Here is a 13,604-nt window from a genome sequence, read left to right on the forward strand (position 1 = left end):
TCATGCTCAGCATATAAACCAGGGAAAAGCTGGCCAGGGGACCGCTGCTCAGGGACAGGCTGGGCATCGGTCGGCAGGTGGTGATCAACTGCATTGTGCATCACTTGCTTTGTATATTTTATTATTGTCGTGGTTTAATCTCAGTCGGCAACTAAGCACCACGCAGCCGCTCGCTCACTCCCCCCCACCCGGTGGGATGGGGGAGAGAATTGGAAGAGCACGAGTGAGAAAAAACTCGTGGGTTGAGATAAAAACAGTTTAATAATTGAAATAAAATGATAATAATAATAATAATAATAATAATAATAATAATAATAATAATAATAATAATAATATAATAATAATAATACACAAAGCAAGTGATGCACAGTGCAATTGCTCACCACCCGCCAACCGATGCGCAGCCAGTCCCCGAGCAGCGGCCCCCCCCCCCGGCCAGCTTTCCCCAGTTTATGTACTGAGCATGACGTCACATGGTATGGAATGTCCCTCTGGCCAGTTTGGCTGTGCCCCCTCCCAGCTTCTTGTGCACCTCCAGCCTTCTCAGTCGGTAGAGCATGGGAAACTAAAAAGTCCTTGGCTAGTGTAAGCATTACCTAGCAACAATGAAAACATCGGTGCGTTATCAACTTTGTTCTCATCCTAAATCCAAGACACTGTACCAGCTACTAGAAAGGAAATTAACTCTACCCCTACCGAAACCAGGACAATTATTATTATTATTACTACTACTACTACTATTTTACTTTATTTTATTTCAATTATTAAACTGTTCTGACCTCAACCCACGAGTTTTCTCACTTCTACTCTTCTGATTCAGGGCAACAAAGCTGGTGAAGGGTCTGGAGAACAAGTCTTATGAGGAGCGGCTGAGGGAACTGGGGTTGTTTAGCCTGGAGAAAAGGAGGCTCAGGGGAGACCTTATCGTGCTCTACAACTACCTGACAGGAGGTTGTAGCGAGGTGGGTGTCGGTCTCTTCTCCCAAGTAACAAGCGATAGGACGAGAGGAAATGGCCTCAAGTTGTGCCAGGGGAGGTTTAGATTGGACATGAGGAAAAATGTCTTTACTGAAAGAGTGGTGAAACATTGGAACAGGCTGCCCAGGGAAGTGGTTGAGCCACCATCCCTGGAGGTATTGAAAAGACGTGTAGATGAGGCGCTTAGGGACATGGTTTAGTGGGCATGGTGGTGTTGGGTTGATGGTTGGACTCAATGATATTAGAGGTCTTTTCCAACCTTAATGATTCTATGATTCTATGATTCTCTCCCCCATCCCACCAGGGGGAGAATAAGCAAGCGGCTCTGTGCTGCTTAGCTGCCGGCTGGGGTTAAACAACACCACAACTATACATATATTGCCTGTATAAACAATTAGTGAATGTGGAACTAAAGACTGGCTTCTCTCGGTTTTTTTCTAAGACTGATTTACTCTTATTATCTTGATCACAAACTGAATAAAAGCTTTTCCAGTAATGCATGTGATCACTGTTCCCTGTCTTCTAAGCACCTCTTTCTGTGATTTTTTTTCAAAAACAAAATTATCTTTAAGATATTGCAGTGCGGAGAAGAATCAACTTAAGGGCAACAAAACTAAAATTATCCTCAAAATTGCTTGTTATAATCAAATTTAATGCTGTAGGAGACTCAAAGTATTGATCCTAGAAGGGAACAGAATGTGTTCATGCCACAGCAACTCGGACTTCATTCTAGGTACCCACAAGGTAATTCCTGTCTTAGGTAGGAGAGGTCCACATCTATTTCTTGATTTACGTCCCGTCTGATCACACGCCAGACTACAATAAAATCAAAAGACCCATTCTACAGCAAACGGAAAATCCAGATGTCCATTCAATCAAGTGTTATGTGCTCTGCCCTAATTAGGTTTCTCCTGCAGGCTTACAGTGAACTTCAACCTAATCCTCACCTATTCAGGTTTCCAATACAGTTTACACATTTCATACAGATATAGGATCCCAGGAGCCCCTTGGAGCCCCGCATTGTGAAAACATGCCATTTAGTGAGGTTTATGATTTCACAGAATTACTGACGTTGGAAGAGACCTCTGGAGATCACTGAGTCCAGCCCCCTACTCACAGCATGGTCAACTAGAGCTGGACCATGCCCAGTTGGTTTTTGAGTATCTCCACAGATGGAGACTCCACAACTTCTCTGGGTAACCTGTCCCAGTGTTTCACCACCACCCCAGGAAAAAGTTTGTTCTCATGTTTAAACAGAATTTCCTGCATATCAATTGCTTGTTGCCTCTTGTCCTTTCACTGGACACCACTAAGACGACTCTGGCTCTGCCTTCTTTACTATCCCTATCAGGTATTTGTACACACCAGTAAGATCCGCTTGAGCCTTCTCTTCTCCAGACTGAACCATCCCAGCTCTCTCAGCCTCTCTTCATATGTCAGATGCTCCAAAACCTTAATCATCTTAGTGGCCCTTCACTGCCCTCACTCCAGTATGTTCATGTCTTGTAGAGGGGAGACCAAAACTGGACTCATCACTCCAGACATGGCCTCACCAGTGCCGAGTATAGGGGAATAACCCCTTCCCTCAACCTGCTGGCAATGCTTTCCCCAATGCTGCTGGTGCATTTCTGGCTCATGTTCAACTTGTTTTCCACCAGTGCTCCCAGGACTCCATTTGCAGTTAAATTTGTCATAATCACGTCAATGCAATCACTGCAAAGTTAATTTACTACAACGGATGTTGTAATCCTGGAGAGCATTTGGTGCTGGAACTGTTCATATTTTCAGGCTACTCTCTTACTACATCAGTTTTCTCCCTTCTCTCATACTATGCGTGTGGGAAAAGTTGACAGATAAGTATCAACCACCCAATTACCACCCAATTATTGCTTCAATATACACAAAACACGCTCCTGCTTGTGGTCTAACCACTTGCTTTTCTTTTTCTCAACAGCTTCTTTCCAACATGATGCCCCTAGGAGGAATAAATACACCCAACTGGACCCGATCATCTTGTCCAGCAGCATGCTTTGGACAACGGCAAGTAGTAAACAGCAGGAAGTTCAAGAAAATCTAATGGACAACTGCGGAAAAGCTTGTCCCACTCATGACCCACTCATTACCCAAAATTTTGTTTTCAACAGAAGTAACTAGTCTCTCCAGTTGCAAAGGGGATTCTGGTCTTGATGACTCACTGGTCTTACCTGCTACAGCAGTGCCCAGGAAAGCCACAGCCCTGACAGTCAGCTGGTGAGAGGCTGGAGCCCTCCAGCTCCCCAGCTCAGCATGTCTCCTCCTGGTTGAGAAGTGCATCAGAGGAGCTCACCACCACCTGAGTTCACCCACTGCCCCCAAAATTTCTCAGCTCGCTTTCATTTCACGTAGATTTAATGTTGTCTGCTTTGTCATGCTATAATGCCCACAGGTTTAGACTAGTGTTCCATGTTTATGCTGCCCACCTACAAAGTTTCAGCAGTTGCCATATCAAGGCTAATTTCTGTACTTCTTAAGGAACATATCTTGTTTGGACTGTCCCCTTCACAACAGCACACCAGGCAGTTTGTCTCCAGCTGTGTGGACCACTGCATTTCTCTCAGCAACAGATACATTGCACAGTCACAACAGACACAAGCAAAAGCAAGCACAAGGGATATTACAATGTGCCACTCCGATCTTGTTTTCACATTACTCACTTTTGTGATCAGCAACTGCTTTTGAGTAAGCGGGGTCCCTTTGCTTTGCACTGTACAGCACACTCATTTCCAAATAAGCAATTCCCTGCCACCGCATGAAGGCTTCTCTCACTAGCCTAGGCAGTTATACTCATTTGTACCATTTGTCCAGGTAGACAGTATTGGTGCAAAAGCAGCTTTCAGTTTAAAGGTTTGTGTGACTACATGATGCCAAACATCATAGCAAAGTAGAAGCTGAGCGTGGCCTCCGCTTCCACTCTCAGTAAGGATGAGAGTCCCAGGGACACAGTAAATGACAGTCCCAGTGAAAGTTCAGGTATCTATACAGTGTCGTATAGAACTAAATTCAGTCAGCAACAGAGGCAAAAATGGAGTGAAGAGATCCCAATTCCAAAGTGACGATTTCAGCACATTTCTATCAAGCCTTTTTCTCCTTCTGCTTGAAGAATTAAAAAACATTAAGTTTATCTCAGAGGATGATAAATGGGCAACGAGTAGATGTGATGACACCACATGTAATAAATGAGCCACTTTTCCTCTGGTCATCCCATTGCTGTTAAAAATAGAGCAACTAGCTTGTTACAAAGAAAGACAAATACTACTGCATGCACAAATATTCAAATAGCCTTGGGAATCTAAGATTTTATGCCAGTGAACACCCTCTGGACTCTAACCTCTGGTTTTTGCACCAGTGTAACTATGTCAGCTAGATTTATTTTTTTTAATATAGTACTATAGGTTATTCCCCCCCATCCCTACAGGAGGAACCAAGACAGAGAAGATACTATTAAAAGGAAGTTTTTGCTGCACTCACAATGAGAAAAAAAAGCAAGTGATTTAGATATATTGCTTTAACCATCCTACTGTGACCTATGAGTGCAAAGAAGGCTTTTCATCATTTCAGACCAAACTTTAACGTGCATCATTTATAATATTAAAATGAGGTTTAGGTTAGTGAACCTGAAAGATACTTCATTAATACAAGGTAGTCTGGAGAACCTTAGCATTCTGTTCCTCCCTGTGCAAAACGTAACTTGGATTAATAGCCAATACACAAATATATATGTATCTTACATATTATAAAATACACAACATGTCTAACTGGATGTTATGCTTCTTTACGGTTCTTAGACATTATTAGTAATTGTACAGATAATTACCTTGAGAGTTAAAATTTGATTATGTTACATCACTAACAGTTACATGATTCTTCATAACTGCTCAGCAGTATGAAAGCTCACCAATAGTAAAATTCGCGATTATGAGAGGTATTAACTACGTAGAAAAAAAAATCATTACAGTTTACTCTCTGGTTTTGGTACAGAAGTCACAGCTTTGTGTTACAGGTCCACTGGCACTATGAAAACCATCTCTTAAGATTATAACTGGCTATGCTAAATACTCCAGCTCTCCCACCTCCACCACCATTTGCCTACGTCAGAATAACCAGAAAGGTATCATCCTCGTCAGAAACTGATGGATGCTAGATGGTGTAGAATTAGTCTTCTGTAAGGACCATGTGCTAAAAAGACTTCCTCACAGAGGGTGGAAGATCTCAGCCCATCTGATTGTCAGAAACTTTGCTCACCTTAAAGCAAGACATCAGTGATTCCTCCTCTTTCAAGTGATCAGAGACCCACACATTTCCCTCCCTTTCCCTTGACCTGGATGCCCATCCCTGCTGCACCCCCAAAATCTGTAATGTGATGAGCGAAGGGAGTCACTGGTGTGGGAGACCACAGAGCAATCAAGCTGTTGGATGAACACCTCCAAGGAACTGTTGATACACATCATACACATCTGACTGTCCATAAGGTGCCAACTGCAGTCTTAAGCATACTACTGAATATTATATAAGGTTACGTCATTTATGAAAGCTACATACTTTTATGCTGTAATTTTAACTTTCTTCTCAAAACTCAAAGACCACCTTGACACAGGCACAGAAACCCCAAATGCTAATTAACTGTCAAACTACTGTAGGCATGGGATATTTAACAACTGTTGGGGAAAAAACAAAACAAAACACAAATATGGTCAAGTAAGCACTGTTCAGCTCAGGCATCCCACGCCCTTCCTCTCTATCCTGTTGACAGATAACAGAGATAGAGTCAAGGGAATAGATTTCCCTAAATGTTAATTTACTAAATACTTTGTATGGACCAGTAAGAGACTGGTCTGCAGATGTGTAGAAAGAGGCAGCATACCAGAAGCTCTTCTTTTTCCAAGAACAAATTCTTAGCAAATGTCTGTTAATCAACGACAGAGACAGAAGTAGGAGCAACTGAAAGAGCCACAGGCAGCTTGGATCCAACTGCGCAGTTACAGGAATCCAGGCAGGAACGGAATGGGAATTTCTAACAGTAACTGGGAGCTGCACTCAGACAGTGTGCAGCCCCACTAACAGCCGCTCTGCCCCAGTAATAGGCTCCCAGTACTCACTAGTGACCTGTCACTGAAACCTTTCCCTCAGCCGAGCTATGGTTTGGCTGTCAAACTTCTGCCACCTGGATATTTTAGAAATCAGTTTTAATGGCATTCTCTACTGGAGCTCAACACATATTTCCCATTTAACTCCCAGTTTTGAGATTGGCACTAACGTGCATCTATAAATGGTCCTTTACTATTTTAAATTAGCACGCATTTTATCCACTCCACCTTCTTTTAAAGGAACACTCTCAGCTTACATCTGAACACACAACTACATTGCACAACAGAGATGCGTACCAGCCAACACACACACAATCAAGGTGGGTGAGTGTACACTGCACTGGTCAGAGCTGGTGAGACAGAGCTCCATCCGTGCCAAGTCAGACAACAGCTCTCCAGGTAAAAACAAGCATTTCGCTGTGAGATACCTACTTGTATTAGTGACTGAAGCTCAGACACTGCAACCCTAGGAAACAAAAACTGGTTACCTAAAGGAAAATATAAATGACAGAAAATGAATAACTAATGAAAAGAAACACAGAGAAATGGATAGCACACTCAATGAGATACAAATTTATATTAAAGCTATTTACTGCTAATGCTCTATTGTTACTATTTTAAAAAGAAATTGGTTTAAAGTTTCAAAGAAATCGCTTTTTCGGTTATTTTCTTTGTATCACCTGTGTCTTTTCAGAGGAAGTTATCAATTTCAATGTCCTATTCCATTTCAACTGAATTAAGCATTTATTGAATAGTAATCAAGCAAAAAAAGACCTTACAGGTCATCTTATGAAAAAAAAGAAATTATAAAAAACTCTAGAGAAAAAACTGAGAAAGTTATTGTCAGTGAACACGTGCATCCACTTACACACAAGTGAATTATAACTGAACAATCAGATTTTGCCTAACACACAGAGAACTAAGCAAGAAATCTACAAATATCACAGCCTACAAACAGGTTTTGATAGAAATAACCATCATTGCCCCAACCTCCCTAGATGAGGTTCTGGGCTGCTGGAAATGCAGTGAGTTTGTACACCCTCTTCCAAATTCTGTATCCCGTCTAGCCTCCTTGTTGTTGTAAGAAAGCACCAATACTAGATGTCTTAGGGACTACAAAAATCAAATTTGTATGTATATACCACATACCAGAAACACTTGCAGGGCTTTAATGTACTGTCACCTGAATTAATTTTTACAGTTAGCAAAAAAAAAAAAAAAAAACAAAAAAAACACATGCACACACAGTTGTTGTATTGTGTCACCCTGATCCACTACGAATTCTACTGTGTCATACTAAATGAGAGTCAGCTGAGGTTACCTTTGAGGCTGAATTATCATTATAAAAGCAAAATGTCATACAAAAGCTGTGAATTTCCATAAGCTCAATGTCTAGAGTATCTTGATTTGACTGATAGTAAACGATGAGGCTGGCTCAGTTTAAATCAGCACAGCTGGAGGGCTGTTCCTATATATATTCAAGCTATCCCTGACCATATGAGCCATTCCATCAACTGAGGAATATGTCCTGGTTTCGGCAGGGACAGAGTTAATTTCCTTCCCAGTAGCTGGTACAGTGCTGTGTTTTGGATTTAGGACAAGAACAATGTTCATAACACACTGATGTTTTAGTTGTTGCTAGGTAATGCTTTCACTAGTCAAGGATTTTTCAGCTTCCCGTGCTCTACCGACTGAGAAGGCTGGAGGTGCACAAGAAGCTGGGAGGGGGCACAGCCAAACTGGCCAAAGGGACATTCCATACCATGTGACGTCATGCTCAGTACATAAACTGGGGAAAGCTGGCCGGGGGGGCCACTGCTCGGGGACTGGCTGGGTATCAGTCAGCGGGTGGTGAGCAATTGCACTGTGCATCACTTGCTTTGTGTATTATTATTATTACAGTATTATTATTATCGTTATTAGTATTTTATTTCAATTCTTAAACTGTTTTTATCCCAACCCACGAGTTTTTCTCACTTCTACTCTTCCAATTCTCTCCCCCATCCCACCGGGGGCGGGGGTGGGGAGGAGTGAACGAGCAGTTGTGTGGTACTCAGTTGCTGACTGCGGTTAAACCACAACAGAATATCAGCTTCACCTTTGAGAGGACTGCCCCCATCAAGGCCAGAGGACAACAACGGCGTTATAAGCCTAGTTTGCTGATTTATGGAGCAATCTCATTAGATCTGAGCCCAAACTGCTGCTTACAAGGTGAGGGAAATAAAGTATACTGCAACTACAATGCAAAGATGAGATATGAGAAACTTGAATAGATGAGCCAAGTGTAAAGAAAGCAGTAACAACAGACTGCTTGACTCAGAAGATTGCTGGACCACATCAGAAATCTATTTAGTTAGAACTTCTTTTGGAGGATTCAGCCAACTTCTCCCTCGAGAGAAGTCTCTAAAGCAGAGGTGTGTTACCCTCTTGTTTTGTGTCCAACAAGCACACTGATTACTGAGCAAACATTGTTTTTGTATAACCACATGCCCCTCACAGAGGACGTGCTTGGGAGGATAGAAAAGGATGCTGCTTCTGAGCAGTGAGGTCTAGCGCAGAGGGAGAAGAGCTATGTGATTGCATAGAAGAAAGAAGAAAAATTGTATTTGCCCAGAATAACAAATGTTTCTTTATCTTTTTAGGCCAATCAAAACTACAACACTCTGCTATTAGTAAGACCAGTTTTAATTCAGCTTTAACCTGTCTTGCCCGCACTAGAACTGGAAAGGATCCAGGGAGACAGAGACTGGTATCATTGAGCACTTACATTATTTCCTTATAGCTGAAGGCGTTGTATAGTACAGGAGGGCATCCTTAGTTGCTTACATGCCTTTAAAAAAATAGTAGGACACACAAAACGGATGGATACTACAAAGAAGTATGTCCCCACATTACCACTGCATTGCTAAACTCCTGCCATCTTCCAAACTACTAGGTTACGCTATCTTTGCGCTTAGTTATTATAGTTTTCTAAAATGTACTTTGTGTTTAAAGAAAGAGATGAATGAGAAGGAAGGGAAAAGAGAAAAGGCTGTTAAGGTATTTTAGCACCTCATCCATAACTATGATGGCCTCAGCAGAGAGATCCACTAAATCTCATGGTTATGAGATTATACCTCAGAGCAAAGCTTATTTCAAGAGCAGTCATCATCATCAGATCCAATTGCTGAAGCGATTCAGCATACACTTAGTGTTCTAATCTACTTTTTCCTTTCATTCAAGAGTGCTGGTCAGGGATGGTAGGACAAGGAAATCAACAAAAAGTAGTTTATTTGAAAGGAAAAAAAAGAAAAAAATCATTTTAGAAGTGTCTAGATTCTTTTCTTGTCTTGGTTAGTCGATTCACCAAACCAGTAACAAAAAAAAATCCCAGCAGGATTAACTTCGTTAATAATAGGTGAATATGTATAGAACAAAGTTTCCAAGTTCTGTCATTTCAATTGCACCCACAAATAGGTACACAAACATATAAGTATATAGAATATAAATATATGAAGTCAACTTTTAACGCCTAGCATGACAAGTTTTATCCCCCAGACATATCAAGAACTTCGTAAGCAGACACATGAAGTCCAAACCACAGCTTCCCCTGCACCCTATTTCTTACTACCGTGAAGATCCATGCAGTCAGTCACCCTTCACTGCAAGGAAAGTAAAACCATACTGCTCCAACAGACTAGCAGTCAGCTGCTGTGAAGGAGTCCGAAAATAATGGATATAAAATACGTAATCAGATTCTTAACACCTTGTGGCTGCTTCCCTACCAGTATAAAGAACTACAAGGGCACCTGTATTAGGTATCTTACAAAACAAAATAGAGAATACATTGATGTTACAAATATTGCAGTACAACCATGGATTTAAAGTAGACCTGGATTTTTAAAAAATGTATTACAGCATCTATTTTTATTTTTTCTTTAGTTGCTACCATTGCAAAAAGAAGGAACTGTTACACCTCTGCAAAAGCTTGTTCCAGGATGTAGCATGAACAACATCAGTCATCCACAATTTGAGTTTTGAAAGGAAAAAATGTAGCTGTTTTAATACACAGAAGAATGAAAACTTATCAGTTTAACATATATTCCTCTCTTTTCCCGTCCAGATCTTTTATAGCTTTATCAATTGAAATAATTGCAAGCCTTTAATTAATGATGTGCATGAGGCATTTCTGTGGCTCCCAACAAACAAAGCACAGAGGTCTGACAAAATAAATTACTAATGAGCAGTAATAAGGCTTGATCTTTCCCCCATTAAAGACAACCCCCCTGCTTTGATCAGTGGAAGCAGGTCCAGTCACTTTTGCCTAGCCTGCTTTAATAAAATGCTCTACGTGAAAAATCACAACTGTACCATGCCATGTGGATTAATCACACACAAAACGGCCTGATCCTACTCTCACAGTGGAGTTTTGCAATTGGTTTGAAATTAAAAAGGAAAAACCACATGCTTAAGTAATTGTTAATAAAACCTCTTTGGAGGTCTCACCTACTATCAGCCTAGCAGAACGCATTTCCAGATTTAAATTTCAAAATTAGCCTAACAAATATAAGAGAATTATGAAAACGTACTGATTTTCTCATCTGTATAACTAACACTTAAAAATATAATGTACTGCAAAATTAAAAATTACTTTAATTGAATGAAGAAAAATAACCAGAGGGAGTGGATACAGACTACTAAATAATCAGAGCAGCTTCTATAATGCTAACAACAGCCGCATCAGAACTAGCAGAAACAACATGATTTTAAGTTTAGGCTGAAATTGTCTCCCTGACTAGTTGTTCCTCCATCTAAACACAGCCCTGCTGTGATACATATTGCAGTTCTGATGGCAAGAGATGCAACATCACGCACCCACTTTCAGCACTCAAAAGTACGCACTGTACAGACTGCAAAGGAAAAAAAAAACAACACACTAATGATTTGACATTATCTAAATAATACTTGGCACTCAATTTGTAAGTATATTGCAGTATTTAACTCAGGGTTAGTGTTTAAATCAACTTTTGATAACCTCGGATTTTCAGGCAGACCACAAGTTTTGCTGTCTTTTTCAGTAAATCTGTAAAGCAACACAGAAATTAAGGACAGCCCACAACAGTTTGTTTTTCAAAGTAAGTATGGTCCTCTCAACTCAGTTACGAAGACAGCCAAGTTTTTCACAAACCAACATCCCAGGTGCCATATTCTAACCAGGATGAGGGAATGCTTAGGAGATGCAGTGCTACCTGGCAGATCAGCTATTTTATAATTTTTAAAGCATCTTTACAGCCTTTCTCTGGCACATGGTAACTACTGGTCTTCCTTTATCTTCCTTAACTACCCTAATAGTATTGCCTAGGAAGACAGCACTAAAAACACACAGGTGTTGGCACAGGGAATTGTTCTTTTGTTCTCTGCAGATGGAGGGAACACCACCTTTGTCAGGCAGCACAGAAGTGTGTGCAAGTGAGCAACCCACTTCGCTTCAGCTGCCTCCCTGTGACAGGCAGCCTCTGTTAAACACCCGTAAGGAAACACTCAGAAAACAAATAGTCTTTGCTGACCGATCACTAGTTTGGCGTGTTGTGTTTAAATATACGTATTTGTATGTTTGTGAAATGTGTATTTTGAATTCAGCAATCTCAAAGAACAGTGAGTTTGGTTCGGTGATGAACAGCGTCTGGAGCATTTATTCACGGAGATCCTACACCCTGACAGTACTTGGAGTATTTCCGATATATGGCACGGACCGTTCACACCGCTACCACACAAACTGGCCAAGCAAAACTCTGCTCAGCCACGCCTCACCCTCAGGCTGGTGCTCACCATCAAGATTCCCATTCCCACCTGACACCCAGGTTTAACTGCCGCCTCCTCCGCCACGCAGCGCCAGCCCCTCTGGCAGGAGTTTAGGCCGGGTCCTGCCCCACGGCGTAACGCGCCCCGCGGCCGCGCAGACGGAGGGCAGAGCGGGCTTCGCCGCAGTTTACTCTCTCTCGAGCGACCCTGCGGCGGGAGCACGGGCAAACTCTCCTACCGGGACAGTTTCCCGCCCCGGCCCGTCCCCGCAGCGCTTCTTGCGGGGCTTCCCTGAGGGGGGCGGCCAGGACCCCGCCGCAGCCCGTGGGTAGCAGCCCGCGGGCGGGCAGCCCCGGCTCGCACAGGTGCCGGAGGGCCCTTTTCCCCCCGCTACCAGCGCCGGGCCGGAGCGCCGCGGCCGCCGCAGGTGGAGGGAGGGCTGCGCCCATTCCCGGGGAGACCTCGCCTCCTAGCGCCCGCGCCGCGCGGGAGAGGAGCGCCGGCTGCCTCCCGAACCCCTCCACCTTCCTGCGTCGGGCCCGCTACGTGACCGACCGAGGGGGGAGGGAACACGTAAGAGCCCGGCAAGGCCGGGAGAGAAGCGGCGGCGGGAGGAAGACGCCGGGCAGCCAAGGTTCCCCGGCTGACACTCAGAGAACGGCCGCGGCCGCCGCCAGCCGCGCGGCCCGCCCAGCCCCGCCGAGCCCGGGGTGGCGCGGGCGGCTCGGCATTACCTTTCGAAGAGCAGCCGGATCATGAAGATGCAGAAGGCCAGGGGGAAGGCGAGGTAGAGGTCCTCCGCCTGCGGGAAGGCGGCTTCCTCCGTGCTCTGCAGGTCCGCCCAGGTGACGTTGTGCGGCAGCCAGAACCGCTCGTTCCAGAACCAGGCGAGGATCCCTGCCATCTTTGCTTTGTCTGCCGCGGCGCCCCCCGCTCCGCTCCGCCCGCCGGCCTCCCTCGCCGCGGCGAGGCGTGTGCGAGCGGCTGCCGAGGGAGAGGAGGATGGAGGCGTGTGTTAGCCCCACAGCCGAGGATGATGCTGCCGAGCGGTGCGGCGCGCTGTGCCGGCTCCCCGCCCGCCGGGGGCAGCGGCCGCCCCGCCTGTCACACGGCCGCGCCAGCGCCCATTGGCTCCCGCCCGCGCCCCGCGGCTGCTCGGCTGCCCCGGGGCCCGCCGTGCTCCTCAGGCGGCCCCGGGGCTGGCCCCGCCGGGCGGCCAGAAGCAACCTTCCCCCGCCCCTCTTGCCCTTCCAAAAAACCCCACCAAACCCCGAACCACAAATTACGCGGCCCAAGCGAGCGGGGACCCCGTCCTGGGGGCACTCACCGCGGCCGAGGCTGCCGGCAGCAGCGGGCTGCACCCGGCTGGGACGCAGCCTCCGCTTCAGCGCCGGCTCGGCGTCCAACCGGCCTGGCGGCGACGGGGCTCCGCACCTTGTCACCCCGTCTGGCCGCCGTGGCCCGCCTTCCCTCCCGCCGCTCAGCCGGGCTGACCCGCCGTGCGGTATTGCTGGGCTCCCGGCGAGCCTGGAAAGGCTGTCGCCTAATTTAAATAGGCAGATGACAGCAACAAAAAGCCCTCCTTTTCTGAACTCCGCACAGCCACACGGACCGGTAGCAGCTGCCTCAGCCTGGTCCCCGCGCGAGTAACCCCTGCCAGCTGCGGTGCTCTCTGCCCTCTCCTGCTGAGGCGTTTAAATGGGAGCGGGACTGTCCTGGGTG

At 45.0% G+C, this 13,604-nt stretch overlaps 1 protein-coding gene across 3 annotated transcripts in view; it reads right to left on the reverse strand.

Annotated features, from left to right (window-relative positions):
- Positions 1 to 12,881, reverse strand: part of CERS6 (ceramide synthase 6) — a 136,217-nt gene extending 123,336 nt beyond the window's left edge. For all 3 annotated transcript variants that reach the window (XM_076342685.1, XM_076342684.1, XM_076342683.1), the window contains exon 1: positions 12,617 to 12,881. In XM_076342685.1, the coding sequence (XP_076198800.1) occupies positions 12,617 to 12,786 (170 nt within the window). In that variant the 5' untranslated portion in view covers positions 12,787 to 12,881. The remainder of the gene's footprint in view (positions 1 to 12,616) is intronic.
- Between the last annotated feature and the right edge of the window lie 723 nt (positions 12,882 to 13,604).

The sequence above is a fragment of the Aptenodytes patagonicus genome, chromosome 6 (genome assembly GCF_965638725.1).
Source record: "Aptenodytes patagonicus chromosome 6, bAptPat1.pri.cur, whole genome shotgun sequence".
NCBI classification, from domain to species: Eukaryota; Metazoa; Chordata; class Aves; order Sphenisciformes; family Spheniscidae; genus Aptenodytes; species Aptenodytes patagonicus.